The sequence below is a fragment of the Echiichthys vipera genome, assembly GCF_963691815.1.
Source record: "Echiichthys vipera genome assembly, chromosome: 9".
In the NCBI taxonomy this organism is placed as follows: Eukaryota; Metazoa; Chordata; class Actinopteri; order Perciformes; family Trachinidae; genus Echiichthys; species Echiichthys vipera.
In genome coordinates, this window is record NC_139834.1 from 1,476,463 (window position 1) to 1,492,049 (window position 15,587).

The window sequence follows — 15,587 nt, forward strand, 5'->3', positions numbered from 1 at the left end:
ATAAAAAAAAACCTAAAAAAAATATGATATAACAGTTATTAAAATAATGATTTATTAATATAACAGTTATTAAAATGATGATTTATTAATATAACAGTTATTAAAATGATGATTTATTAATATAACAGTTATTAAAATGCTGATTTATTAATATAACAGTTATTAAAATGATGATTTATTAATATAACAGTTATTAAAATGCTGATTTATTAATATAACAGCTATTAAAATAATGATTTATTAATATAACAGTGAAATAAATGATGATTTATTAATATAACAGTTAAATAAATGATGATTTATTAATATAACAGTTATTAAAATGATGATTTATTAATATAACAGTTAAATAAAGGATGATTTATTAATATAACAGTTATTAAAATGATGATTTATTAATATAACAGTTCAATAAATGATGATTTATTAATATAACAGTTATTAAAACGATGATTTGTTAATATAACAGTTATTAAAATGATGATTTATTAATATAACAGTTAAATAAATGATGATTTATTAATATAACAGTTAAATAAATGTTGATTTATTAATATAACAGTTATTAAAATGATGATTTATTAATATAACAGTTAAATAAATGATGATTTATTAATATAACAGTTATTAAAATGATGATTTATTAATATAACAGTTAAATAAATGATGATTTATTAATATAACAGTTAAATAAATGATGATTTATTAATATAACAGTTATTAAAACGATGATTTGTTAATATAACAGTTATTAAAATGATGATTTATTAATATAACAGTTAAATAAATTATGATTTATTAATATAACAGTTATTAAAATGATGATTTATTAATATAACAGTTAAATAAATGATGATTTATTAATATAACAGTTAAATAAATTATGATTTATTAATATAACAGTGAAATAAATGATTTATTAATATAACAGTTATTAAAATGGTGATTTATTAATATAACAGTTATTAAAATGATGATTTATTAATATAACAGTGAAATAAATGGTGATTTATTAATATAACAGTTAAATAAATGATGATTTATTAATATAACAGTTAAATTAATGATGATTTATTAATATAACAGTTAAATAAATGATGATTTATTAATATAACAGTTATTAAAATGGTGATTTATTAATATAACAGTTATTAAAATGATGATTTATTAATATAACAGTTAAATAAATGGTGATTTATTAATATAACAGTTAAATAAATGATGATTTATTAATATAACAGTTAAATTAATGATGATTTATTAATATAACAGTTAAATAAATGATGATTTATTAATATAACAGTTATTAAAATGATGATTTATTAATATAACAGTTCAATAAATGATGATTTATTAATATAACAGTTATTAAAACGATGATTTATGAATATAACAGTTAAATAAATGATGATTTATTAATATAACAGTTATTAAAATGATGATTTATTAATATAACAGTTAAATAAATTATGATTTATTAATATAACAGTTATTAAAATGATGATTTATTAATATAACAGTTATTAAAATGATGATTTATTAATATAACAGTTATTAAAATGATGATTTATTAATATAACAGTTATAAAAATGATGATTTATTAATATAACAGTTATTAAAATGATGATTTATTAATATAACAGTTAAATAAATGATGATTTATTAATATAACAGTTTAATAAATGAGGATTTATTGATATAAATCGTTATTTGTCAAACTGAGATTAAGACTTTTCTCTCATTTATTTGTATTAAATCATCTTTTTATGCCGTATTGTGTTTATAAATACTCATCCTGTGCCACACACACACACACATGCACGCACACACACACGCACACACACACACACACACGCACGCACGCACGCACACACACACACACACACACACACTATCTTTACATCATATCCTGTCATCTGCACTTTACGTCCTCTCTATTTGTCCCCCGTCACGTTGCGGCAGAAGCTCAGTCCGTAGGTGACTTGGCTGGAAACAGGAGGGTCGCTGGTTCGAGTCCCTGCGTGGAGTGTGGACTGGTGGCTGGAGAGGTGCCAGTTCATCTCCTGGGCACTGCTGAGGTGCTGTTGAGCAAGGCACCGAACCCCCAACTGCTCGGGGCGCTGGTCACTGGCAGCCCCCTCGCTCTGACATCTCTCCATTACTTGCATGTTTATAGGTCCTGTGTGTGCATCTGTGTGTGTTTCGGGCCTGTGTGTGTGTGTGTGTGTGTGTAACATGATTAATAATAGAGTGAAAATTGAATTTCATAGGACAAATAAAGGAATTCTTCTTCTTCTCTCACTAAATAAAAAATATATCAATAAAAGACTCATTTGGTTCATTATTTACTTTCTCCAGATGCAAAAACAATCAAATTTCCGTCTCCACTGTGACTCTACGGGGGAAATAAGTCACAGAGTTAGTGAGTGTGGTCTCTACCTGCTCTGTAAAGTGTCCTGAGATCACTGCTGTTATGATTTGAGACTGTAAATAAAATTATATTAAAATAATCTTAGAAGCCGTTTTTCTGGAGATGAAGAAAAAACAAATGTTGAACTCTGAAGCTTCAGATTCAGTTTGAACAGCAGGCGACAGAGGAACGTGGCAGGGAGGTGGTGTCTCCATCTGGTGGAGGAAGTGTGAAGGTGTAAGGTCCTGGTGCTGGTTCTGGTGGAGGTGGTGGAGGTGGTGGTGGAGGAGGAGGTTGTGGTGTCTCCATCTGGTGGAGGAAATGTAGGGGAAAGCCCCGGTGCTGGTTCTGGTGGAGGTGGTGGTGGTGGAGGTGCTGGTGGTGGAGGAGGTGGTGGTGCGCTTGGTGCTGCTGGTGGAGGTGGTGGTGCTGGTCGTGGTGCTGCTGGTGGTGTTGGTGGTGCTGATGTTGGAGGTGCTGGTTCTGCTGCTGGTAGTGGTGGTGCTGCTGGTAGTGGCGTTGGTGGTGATGGTGCTGGAGCTGTTGCTGTTGGTGCTGTTGGTGGTCGTGGTAGTGGTGGTGCTGGTGGTGGAGGAGGTGGAGGTGCTGGTTGTGGTGATGATGCTGCTGCTGGTGGTGGTGGAGGAGGTGCTGCTCTTGGTGCTGGTGATGGTTCTGCTGATTCTGGTGGTGCGCTTGGTGCTGGTGCTGATGGTGCTGATGCTGGTGGTGCTGATTGTGGAGGTGGTGCTGGTGGAGGTGCTTGTGTTGATGGTGCTGGAGCTGTTGCTGTTGGTGCTGATGGTGGAGGTGGTGCTGCTCTTGGTGCTGGTTCTGCTGATTCTGGTGGTGCTGATGGTGGAGGTGTTGCTGGTGGAGGTGGTGCTGCTCTTGGTGCTGGTGATGGTTCTGCTGATTCTGGTGGTGCTGATGGTGGAGCTGGTGCTGGTGGAGGTGGTGGTGCTCTTGGTGCTGGTGCTGGTTCTGCTGATGCTGGTGGTGCTGATTCTGGTGGTGCTGATGGTGGAGCTGGTGCTGGTGGAGGTGGTGGTGCTCTTGGTGCTGGTGGTGCTGATTCTGGTGGTGCTGATGGTGGAGGTGGTGCTGCTCTTGGTGCTGATGGTGGAGCAGCCTTTTAACAAAAGCACAGCTCAGGTTTGCAGCCGAGCTGATGAGCACGACTCACACTTAGGTTTCATTGATCTGATTCATTTTCATCACGGGGAGTTTTTTATTATCGGAATTTGCTTCATGTGCAAAATAAGAGTCAGAACTTCATGTTAGTGCAAGTGGCAAAGAACTGGTACCAGGCACGTTCCAGGCACGTCCAGCTGGGAGGAGGCCTCGGGGAAGACCCAGGACCAGGTGGAGAGATTAGATCTCCACACTGGCCTGGGAACGCCTCAGGATCCCCCAGTTAGAGCTGATTAATGTGACACACACACACACACACACACACACACACACACACACACACACACACACACACACACACACACACACACACACACACACACACACACACACACACACACACACACACACACACACACACACACACACACACACACACACACACACACACACACACACACACACACACACACACACACACACACACACCAATGTTCTAGAAAACAGAGCATTTATTACCAAACTCATCAACACTGTTTTTACAGCCCACAGAAACAGCTGTGTTAATATATTAGGTACAAACACACATTTACTGTCAAGTTACTACCGACACACACACACACCTAAGGCGTGTTTCCATCAGGGTCACATGTGGTCGCTCTGGAAGTTTTAGGCCACGCCCTCAAACTGGCCGTTCACTCGCCGTGTTTCCATTAAAGAAAAGGCCCCAGAGGGATTTAGAGACTCTGGAGGTGTCGCATCACTCTGAACGGGTTTGGATCACCGGTGATCAGCTGATCAGTGACACAGCTGATCAGTGACGCAGCTGATCAGTGACACAGCTGATCAGTGACACAGCGGATCAGTGACACAGCTGATCAGTGACACAGCGGAGCACCGTTCTTCCTCAAAGCAAGAAACACAGAATAGTGTCATTCTGATTTAAGGTGGACGTGTGATTCACAACGTCAGCTTATGAACAAGGAACATGAGAGAAAACAGTCCACCTTAAAGATTTGAGGCGCTGGAAAGTGTGTGTTGACAGACAGGCTGTCACCCTGCTGCAGTACGGTGTGTGTGTGTGTGTGTGTGTGTGTGTGTGTGTGTGTGTGTGTGTGTGTGTGTGTGTGTGTGGGAGCATGCAGCATTGGACCACAGGTCAGAATCCAACCGGGCCGCTGCAGCACTCATTTGCTCGTGCACGGATCATTTTCTTTGTTCTTCTTCTTCTCCACTGGATAAAAGTGTCGACTCTACTTCCCCGTGTTGTCGTGGCGTCTGTTCGACCACACGTCACATCCCCCTGAGAGCTACATCCAATCAAACAGGCTTCTCTCAGGGGTCTGAGCGGCTGTTTGTTGGCCCTGCTCTCCCACAGGGGAAACAAACGGCCGCTCGAGCGACACACATGCAAATTAGGGGCGTTTCAGCGAGATGGACCGGCCTCATTCGGGGTCTTTGAGCCTGATGGAAACGCACCTCACGTGTGAAACGATCTGTAAAAGTCAAAATCCCGGGGACGGGTCCAAAATACTGAAATGAAGGCAATTAGCAGCTGTGAGACGGGGGAGGGAGCAGCCGTCCTGCTTCTCACTGCTGCTGCTCCCCGTCCTCCTCTTTCACCTGCTCTGGCTGACTCTCGTCCTCGCCGTCGGCCTGGCTTTCCTCCGGTGAATCGTCTGCAGCGGTAGCCGTGGCGTCCATCACGCTGACGCTGCCAACCTGCTGTTGGATGGCGTTCTGTGCGGTGGCCAAGCTCTGCAGCGCGGCCGGCAGCGTCACCAGCTGGAACTGAGGGCCGACCACCTTAACGAAGGAGCCGCCGGCCGTGCCCTCCTGACCCGCCGCCGTGGACAGCACGGTCAGGTTGGAGGCGTCGCCCGCCAGCTCAGAGCCAGAGAGCGAGGAGGTCAGGAAGGTGTAGCCGCCCAGGTTGGCGCCGGCCGGGCCTCCTGCCACGGTCAGCACCTTGCCCAGCGGCAGGCCGGTGAGCTGGTTGAGAGGCAGAGTGATCTGGGCCGGAGCGGCGTTGACCGAGGCCGGGCCGGAGACGGCGCGGGTGAGCCGGGGGCGCTTTGGCGCGGGGGGTGCGGGGACAGGCGTGAGGGTCATCAGCACGTTGTTGAGGTGCTGGGATTTGCTCTTCAGCTCTTTAGCCCGCTTCCTGTGCTCGTCACACTGCTGTTCCAGAGCTGCAGGAGACGACACAGCATCAGTACCAACAAACGCACAAAGACTCGAATTAACCAAAAGCACAACTCTGTCCGAAGACTCTGCTCAGGGTTCTTGTACTGACCGGCGAGGCTGCGGGTGTACTGCTCTCTGTACCGGTCCATCTGGCTCTTATGACTCGCCAGAACCTTCTTCACTAGGTCCAACATCCCAAAGTTCTGCACTATGTTGTTGAGCAACACAGCATCTGAAAAAACAAACAGAAACCCACATTTAAGACGGTGTTCAACAGGAAACAAGGGGAAGCTTCCAGCTGTTGGGAGCTCTGCTGCAGACGGCGCCCTCCCACTGTGCCTCCGTCCCGTGCCCCGTGCTTTAGGGTCCTTGTCCCCCCCTCCAGGCCCGTTTGTACTCACACTACCTGGGCCTCGGAGAATGCTTCTTGCTGCCTATACGTCATCATGCCGTAACACGTCACACGCATTGATGACGTCATGGCGATGCGTGGCTTTGTTTCCAGATCTTTCCGTAGACCTCTGAGTTTTTGTGCGTCTTGTCGACTGTGTTTGAATCTTTTCATCGACCAAATCTGCAGTAAACACTCCACCTCCGCATCACACCAACGTGAACCTTTCACCGCCATTGTTTGAAATGTCCACGCATGGTCCCTCCTTCTTTTTTCTACGTCCCAACAGGCGCACAGGAAATGACCTCAGAACCGCCGTAGGCCTCGTGCTCGTACACGTGCGCACGCTCGTGCTCGTACACGTGCAAACGTGCTTTACTAAAGCCCACCTCTCCCAAACGGGCCGTGGACGGCAAGCGTGCCGCTCCTAGACGTGGTACGGTTGCACTCACACTGGTCAAAGGAACCAGACTTTAGCCGTGGAACGTGCTGGGGCACGGGACGGAGGCACAGTGGGAGTGCGACCGAAATCCCACATCCTCAGGACGGATGTTAAAACGAGGTCAAAACAGGCCGTGGGGCTTTGGTTGTATTCGGTACCTGCCTGTGTGTGTGTGTGTGTGTGTGTGTGTGTGTGTGTGTGTGTGTGGTACTAACCTTTGACCTGAAGTGGTGGGTCACACGCTCTCTCTTGCAGCCCCCTCAGCACCTCCTGCAGCTCTTTCTGGAAGTCCTCCACCACCTCCTCCAGCAGCCCGGCATCCTTCACCGTACGCCAGAAAGCCACAGAGTCCTCTGGACACACACACACACACACACACACACACACATCATAAATAAAACAACAGCCCACTCAAACACGTGATGGTGAGTGTGTGCGCGGGTCGCTGATCACCTCCGATTGCTGTGACCCACTCTGAAGTTTCCTCCGTGGTCTCTGGGAACGAGGCAGCGGCTCCGTTCACTACAACACAAAAGAAGCACAGCGTGGAGTTCATGTTCAGAGATGATTCACTTCAATAAGGCGAATAAAGAAGGAAGTGAGATCAGAACGAGCCCTGAACTAGAGTGACGGCTGAGGCTGTGGCACTTACGGTCAGCTGATGAGGGCGTGGCAGGAACCAGCTCGGCAGCCTGATCACCGCTGACGGACACTTTGGAACCCACCAGATCGATCTTGGTGCTGCGGCACGTGTTGGAGCAGACCTTTGCGTGCTGGTAGAAGTCCAGCTCACCTGAGTCCATGATCTTCCTGTGAAATGAAGGCACAGTTTACTGACCGCCATGTGTGATGTAACAGCGCCATCCTGAGGCACCGAGAGGAAGGTTCAGAGTTTAGGTTTATGCATCACTTTGATCTTTCCTGGAAAAAGAAATGTGTGAATGTTTTTTTAAAGACTGCACTTAGGGCGCACTTCCACTGTGCCTCCGTCCCGTGCCCCAGCACGTTTCACGGCTAAAGTCTGGTTCCTTTGACCAGTGTGAGTGCAACCGTACCACGTCTAGGAGCGGCACGCTTGCCGTCCACGGCCCGTTTGGGAGAGGTGGGCTTTAGTAAAGCACGTTTGCACGTGTACGAGCACGAAGCCTACGGCGGCTCTGAGGTCATTTCCTGTGCGCCTGTTGGGACGTAGAAAAAAGAAGGAGGGGCTATGCACGGACATTTCAAACAATGGCGGTGAAAGGTTCACGTTGGTGTGATGCGGAGGTGGAGTGTTTACTGCAGATTTGGTCGATGAAAAGATTCAAAAACAGTCGACAAGACGCACAAAAACTCCGAGGTCTACGGAAAGATCTGGAAACAAAGCCACGCATCGCCATGACGTCATCAATGCGTGTGACGTGTTACGGCGTGATGACGTATAGGCAGCAAGAAGCATTCTCCGAGGCCCAGGTAGTGTGAGTACAAACGGGCCTGGAGGGGGGGACAAGGACCCTAAAGCACGGGGCACGGGACGGAGGCACAGTGGGAGGGCGCCCTAACACGCTCTTTGTTTGGTTTATTCTTGCAATGCTTCTGGATGGTTAATGTGACCGTGAAGTCTCAAGCTGGAAACTTTTCCTTCAATTTTCCATAAATGAGGCTGTGGAGTTTGTATCTAATAAGAACAACAAACCAAGTTAAAGTCCCTGTTGTATTGTGTGTATTGGATGAGTCCAGACCTGAGCATGGTGCCGTTGAGGCGGATTGCTCTCTTCCAGTCCTTCAGAGTGGATTTCCCCGCTAAACACACAAACTCCTTGGGGCTGATGAGCTGCTCATTGAACTAAACACAGAGGCAAAAAAATGGGATGATTTTACTCCAGAGTTTCACTTTAGATGTGTTAGAAAATGTCATGTTTCACTTTTCTCTGTTGTTTCGAGAGGAAAGTTCGTACCTGGACACATTTCACATTAATCCCCGGACAAACAAACTTCTTCCAGACCAGGTTGGCTTTGGTGTCTCCGCAGGTGATGGGGTAGAAGATGTCAGCTTCCACGTCCACCTCCTCACTTAGTTTCACTGCAGAGACAAGAAAACGAGTATTTACAACACTATAAAGATTATTATGTCAATTGACTTACAGACACTGGAAAGACTGCACCGACTGAAACATACAACTTTCTATAAACTCTTCATTACTGTGACAATAAAATCAGACTAACAGACGAGCGTGACCTTGAAAATCGCAGTTTCAGGGGGAAAAAGGAAAAATGCCACCAGAGTGAGTTCTGCGTATCGACCATAGACGGTATAAAAACAGACGTAGCGTCTCCGTCAGGTCTGTTCTCTCAACTTGATCCAACCGTCCTCGCCTTCAGGAGTCGCCATACTGTCAGACTTTGCGCCTCATTTCCTCTTAGGGCACACTCCCACTGTGCCTCCGTACCGTGCCCCAGCACGTTTCACGGCTAAAGTCTGGTTCCTTTGACCAGTGTGAGTGCAACCGTACCACGTCTAGGAGCGGCACGCTTGCCGTCCACGGCCCGTTTGGGAGAGGTGGGCTTTAGTAAAGCACGTTTGCACGTGTACGAGCACGAGCGTGCGCACCTGTACGAGCCCAGGTAGTGTGAGTACAAACGGGCCTGGAGGGGGGGACAAGGAGGCACAGTGGGAGGGCGCCCTGAATGATTAATTCATTAAATTCATTTTAAATTCAATTCATACATTTGTAAACACTGTGAGTGCAGGAAAGCCGCCTGTCTAATCTGATCCAGAGGTTATGAAAGCGGAAATGAATTCACACTTCCGAACTCATTAATGCGAGAGCTCCATGTCGCCCCTGAACTAGCATGACATGGAGGGCAATATTACCGCTTATCGCAATCATTTCTGGGGCAATAAATCACCCAGGAACATTTGTTATGGACAGGCGTTCTGATCAACTACCACATTTCTTTCACATGTTACAAACTGTAATAAAGTCGGGTCACATTACCAATGACTGCCTCTTCCCTCGACAGTGAGTCCGTTCTGCTGGTATCAGCTTCGACCTCGGGTGCTTCTGTGAGGATGTCGTCCCTGGAAAATCAGATGAAGAACCACACAATGTTTTATTGCAGCGGGGACAGTCTCCTCAGAACTCTCATCCTGTTGCTGATGATCACTAAAGGCCCGGTTTCCTGTTCGTAGGCACGTCCGCTCTGCGTGATCCCATCACCAGTGGACAGCTCTCAGTCCGTCTGTTCACACCCGGCAGCCGCAGGCGTCTCCTCGTGCGTCTTCACTGACCGCTGATCTGATTCCACTTCTGTTTGTAAATCACCACGTTCATCATTTCTGTTTACCATAAAGATAACCTACATATTTAAACTTTGGTTTAGTTTTGTTGTGTGTGAATTTCACTTGTTACTCTTCTCTCTCATAGATCATTATTACAGGAGCGTGAAAAGACGCTGTGGGCGGGGCTTGGTTATGCAGATGAAGCCCCATTTCCTGATTTCACTGCTTCAAAATAAAAGCATTTGAATAATAACACACAGGTGGTCTTTTATTGTGAAGAATTTGTAGGAAATAAATGTGTTTATCCATTTCAAAGCTGCTCTGTCTGTCAATATCAACGGCTGAGCCCTCTCTCTTCCTCTTCCTCTTCATTTCTGGGAGAATTTATCGCCCAGTAAAAGTTGTTATCGTGACAACAGGGCTGAGCAAGGGGGCGTCAGTTGAGTAGGTGGTCCCTAATGTGGACAGAGTCACATACACATACTTTCTGAATGTGGACGCATGAACCTCCTCTGAATGTGGTTTTTGACATGGATCTCAGTGCGTCCTGAGTGTTTTCACCTGTAGTTAGATCCGTGCACTTGTGTTCGGATCACTCAGACCGCATGTTGCTGCTGAACGGAAACAGGGAGGTATAGAAACAGCTGTGTGCACAGTGTGTGTGTGTGTGTGTGTGTGTGTGTGTATGTTACCCTGGCTCAGGGGTCAGCTCTGCAGTCACCAGCACCGCTTTATCCTCCTCCACCACAGAGGGAAGGTCCTCGCCCCCGGGTATGGTGACGATCACAACCTCACTGATTTCGTGCATGTTGACCTCTGACGAAGCCATGGCGGACAGATGACGCTTCACAGCGACTAGCATGAGAGCAGAGAGGGGAAAACGTTCTTATCAATATATCATTTTATAACACTGAGTCATTAAGGTGGCCCCAAAGGCAACGTTTCTCCGGCTAATGCTAACGCTAACTGTCAGTCAGACTCCTCTAATCCTTGTTTTGATGCTGTGATTTTCTGGAGGGGACGGGTTCAAACAGGCTCAAACAGACTCCGGTCTCCTGGAGCTACTGGGCCGGGTCTGACCAACCTGGCAACCCCACTGCTGGACTTATTTTTTGTTGTTGCCACTATGATCTTGAGACACTTGATGGAGCTGTTCTGCTCATTCTGCAGATTCAACCTTCAAGTCAACTTCAGTCTTGCATTTCACCAGTAGAGGTTGCTGTAACTGAAGCTACGATGATCGCCTTCAATGGTGACAGTCGTTGTCGTGAAGGCAAACTTCCCATCAGTCTTGTGTGTATTTGCATGTGAGGCCACATGAATGCAGACTCTCTCTGGCTGCTGGAGAACGTCTGAATCCAGTGGTTCTCAAACTTTGTACGTGATGCTGTACCGCCTCAGAAAATATCCGGCTCCACCATTAAGACCGATGTTAAATTACAGCAGTGGCTGTAGAAATGTTGCTACCTATCACAGCTGGGCTGCAAAGGGGCGGTGCAGTTTTGGTTCATTTCTGAAAACTTTCAAGAAACAAAAACAGATTTAGACTTTATTCTTGGTGGCTGGAGTCTCCCTTAGAGAGAGGGGGAGAAGTTCAGCATCCGTGAGGAACTCGGAGTAGAGCCGCTGCTCCTTTGTGTTGAAAGGAGCCAGTTGAGGTGGTTCAGGATCATCTGGTAAGGATGAACCCTGGGCGCCTCCCTAGGGAGGTGTTCCAGGCACGTCCAGCTGGGAGGAGGCCTCGGGGAAGACCCAGGACCAGGTGGAGAGATTAGATCTCCACACTGGCCTGGGAACGCCTCAGGATCCCCCAGTTAGAGCTGGTTAATGTGGCCCGGGAAAGGGAAGTTTGGGGTCCAGTAACAAGTGAATGTTGAATATCAAAGTGACTGTAACTGGTCATGTTTGAGGTTTTTTACGCCTCTGAACCAAAAACGTCCCGGCTCACATTAGCTTCAGAACCACAGCTTGAGAACCATTAATCAAATATATTGTGTTTAAATTACATTCAGAGCTTTTTCAACAACTCTTACCACGTAACACGGACACACAACATTTAAAACATGAATTAACTCTCACCTGTTCAGACTTGTTAAAGAAAAGCAGCCTTTAGTTGATAATGATGCTCGTCTGGGGTCGGTAACGTGTTAGCTAACCGAAGGGACGGTTGCTAAAGCTAACGTTAGCTTTGTTTATCTCTGTAAGCTAACGTTAGCTTTGTTTATTTCTGTAAGCTAACGTTAGCTTTGTTTATCTCTGTAAGCTAACGCTAGCTTTGTTTATTTCTGTAAGCTAACGTTAGCTTTGTTTATTTCTGTAAGCTAACGTTAGCTTTGTTTATTTCTGTAAGCTAACGTTAGCTTTGTTTATTTCTGTAAGCTAACGTTAGCTTTGTTTACTTCTGTAAGCTAACGTTAGCTTTGTTTATCTCTGTAAGCTAACGTTAGCTTTGTTTATTTCTGTAAGCTAACGTTAGCTTTGTTTACTTCTGTAAGCTAACGTTAAAGGGAGAGCGGAGTTCGTGGATCCAGGCTCTCCGTCATATTCAAGCACATTATTATTATTATTATTATTATTATTATTATGAAGATTTAGGGAATAGTCGTGGAGTATATTTGTCTTCACAGTGCTCCATTATCCTGTGGTCGTTACCCGCTCTTCCTCTGAGGGTTTGGAGGATCTCACAGCGGCGTTCAGCGTCACAGCGCCCCCTGCTGGACGGGAGTGTGCGGCAACAGCGGGTATTACACTAGTGACATAAACACAGAGAATAATAAATAATAAAGATATAAATAAACCTTCTTCCTCATTAACATATGGACTAAGAAATACAGAAATAAATAAATACAGAAATAAATAAATACAGAAATAAACAAATGTATACATGAATAAAAAGTCAGTTTCTGCCACCAGGCAGTCAGGAGACTCAACTCCCTCCCTACTCTGAGAGGACTGTAATTTCATTTTTTGCATTTTGTATGTCATGCATATTGCAATTTTTGACAATAAAACTGACTTGAATAAATAAATACAGAAAGAATAAATAATACAGATATAAATAAACCTTCTACCTCATTAACAAATCGACTAAGAAATACAGAAATATATAAATACAGAAATAATAAATAATAAAGATAAAAATAAACAGGAACTACTTCCTCATCAACATATGGACTAAGAAATACAGAAATAAAAATAAATGCATACAAAAATAAATACAGACATAAATAAATAAGTGTATACAAAAATAAACAAATGTAAACATGAATAAATAAATACAGAAATAGACTTAATAAATAAATAAATAAATAAATACAGAAATAAACAAATGTATACGTAAATAAATAAATACAGAAATAGGCTTAATGAATGAATACATAAATACATAAATCAAAAAAATAAACGTATACAGAAATAAATAAATAAATACAAAAGAATGAATGTAAACATAAATAAATAAATACACAAATAAATAAATGCATACAGAAATGAATAAATAAATACAGAAATAAATACAGACCGGCGTCTCCTTCTTCTTCTTCTTCCCCGGATGTACTGGAGTGAATGGGAGAATGTGCTTCCGGTTCTTCTTCTTCTTCTTTACTCACAGGGTTGCCAGATACTGTGACAAACATCCCCCATTAGCACTTGTTTACCGCATAGATATAAAGAGTAGATGCCGCATCGAACGTTGGGCCGCGAGAAATGCGGCCGCCATCTTGGATCGGTCCTTCTCCCAGATAAGTTCTATGAGTGACTCGTTGAGCCTATGAGTTGAGCAGCAGAAGGAACAAGATGCCAGAGCCCTGTGCAGCGTATTCCTGCTCTAATCTAATATTACAATATTACAATTCATAATCAGTACGGTACAGTACAATTTTAAACAATTATACATAAATCCATGCATTTTTGAATGTTATAGTGACTCCCTCAGGCTGTGGCAGGTAGATAAATATTTAGCTGCCAGAGGAGCTGCTGTCCCTTATTTTATTATTATTATCTTGTCACAGTAGAGGCGTGGAGATTAGCCTCTGTGGGAATCTTAGTTAATTTACCCCCGGCCAGATGTGTGTGTGCAAGCCTGTGTGTGTGTGTGTGTGTGTGTGTGTGTGTGTGTGTGCCTGTGTAGATATGAAAGGAGAAGCAGGGAGGAGAGGGGTTGTCGTACATGTGGTCTAGTGTAAATGGATTTCACATTTCCAGCAGTAGGTCAGCGGAGGATGTGCTGTGGTTTCATGAGAGGAAGACACTTCAGAGACAGTTCATCTCAGGTCACCTCAGATATTCTCAGTTTTGTTTTTTTAAATATTGAACATGACATTGACATGAATTATGAGATCGTTTTTCATGTCACTTTTTTTTTTAAGTTTAGACTATCAAAGGAGAAGTGACAGAATCTGACCAATATCCTTTGCTGTTAAACTGTTTCATCAAACAGGAGCAACATGATGTGGGGTTTATTATAAAGAATGAATTAGAGATTTACGAGGCAAGCGTGAACATGTATTTCCACTCTGTGCCCGATATTCTCACAGCTGAACAAAATGTTCCATACATTTTTACTTGGTTCTCCACATCTCCACTTAAAGCAGGACGAACGTCACATGTTTGTAAAGCAGAACTGATGAGTCCACGCTTTTTTAGTTCAGTTGTACCACAGAAGTTGAAACAGTCTGAAAAGAAAAAATCATACATTTATTTAACTAAGGAAAAATCTTAAATGGTTTGTATAATTTAAAATGGATATTACTGAACTATGCCCCGTGTTTTTGTTTGCACATTAAATACAATTACTACATCATTAAAATATGTAATAAAGAAGACATTCACATAATTAGACCTTGCCTAAAAACAAAGGACACAGTCATTTTAGATACTATACAAAGTACTCCTACAACATCACTTTCTTTACCAATTAGAGCTACACTCAAATTGGTAACTGTGCAAGAACAAAACAGTGTGAAAATGATCGATTTAACAAAATTTTATATATATTTTTATACCACACACACTCGCTCAAATGTGGACCCTCCCTCTCCTCTCCACTACCACAACTATGCGACTGGCAGAGCATGGATCATTTCTGAATATTTATAAACATATAGGGTTCGGCTCTTGGTTTTTTTAGTGCTTTAAATGAAAGTGTGTCTGTTTGACTTGTATTTAGATGTGTCCAAAATGTCATCTCTCTCTCTGACCTAATTGTATTGATACTCTTGATTTATATGTATTTTAATTTTCTCTGAGTGTGTGTGTGTGTGTGTGTGTGTGCTTGCGTGTGTTTGTGTGTGTGTGTGTGTGTGTGTGTGTGTGTGTGTGTGTGTGTGTGTGAGAGAGAGAAAGAGAGAGAGTGAGTGAGAGAGAGATTTATGTATTCATGTATGAAATACAGCCTATTAATACTCTATAAATGATTTCTCTTGTTGTGTTTATATTTATAGTGTTTGCAAAACACCTATCATACATCACATATATCATATATCAGAATATTCTATTACTGTTAATCCCACTGTGAATATTAAAATACGCTGAACCGTGTCCTGTCCTTACACTGAGTGGAGCGGGCGACCGGGCCAAGATGGCGGCTCCACCGCTCGTCAGCGCCAATAGGCCCAACGTTCGATGAGGCGTCTACTCTTTATGTCTATGGTTTACCGTCGCTGTCAAACCGGGAGAAGTTACCGACCGGAAGCACCGCGGGACAGAAGCTAGAAAACCGGGAGAGTTGGCGAGTTTGCTTTGATTATATATTTATTAATG

The 15,587-nt window shown here is 43.5% G+C and overlaps 1 protein-coding gene across 1 annotated transcript; it reads right to left on the reverse strand.

The window, feature by feature from the left end:
* Positions 1–4,146: 4,146 nt before the first annotated feature.
* Positions 4,147–12,269, reverse strand: gmeb2 (glucocorticoid modulatory element binding protein 2). Its single transcript, XM_083920805.1, has 10 exons — positions 11,907–12,269; positions 10,520–10,682; positions 9,544–9,626; positions 8,503–8,627; positions 8,287–8,390; positions 7,218–7,375; positions 7,019–7,087; positions 6,781–6,918; positions 5,842–5,964; positions 4,147–5,737 (listed from the first exon to the last, which is right to left on the reverse strand). The coding sequence occupies exons 2-10, from the start codon at positions 10,654–10,656 to the stop codon at positions 5,136–5,138; spliced, it is 1,539 nt and encodes a 512-aa protein (XP_083776931.1). The 5' UTR covers positions 10,657–10,682; positions 11,907–12,269; the 3' UTR covers positions 4,147–5,135.
* Positions 12,270–15,587: the final 3,318 nt, after the last annotated feature.

Excerpts from the sequence above, each read along its gene's own strand:
- gmeb2 (XM_083920805.1), bottom strand. The coding sequence starts at position 10,656 with ATGGCTTCGTCAGAGGTCAACATGCACGAAATCAGTGAGGTTGTGATC. Across the intron at positions 7,088-7,217 it reads CACGCCCTCATCAGCTGACC|TGAACGGAGCCGCTGCCTCG; the intron begins GTAAGTGCCACA and ends TTTGTGTTGTAG. Across the intron at positions 5,965-6,780 it reads CCCACCACTTCAGGTCAAAG|ATGCTGTGTTGCTCAACAAC; the intron begins GTTAGTACCACA and ends TTGTTTTTTCAG.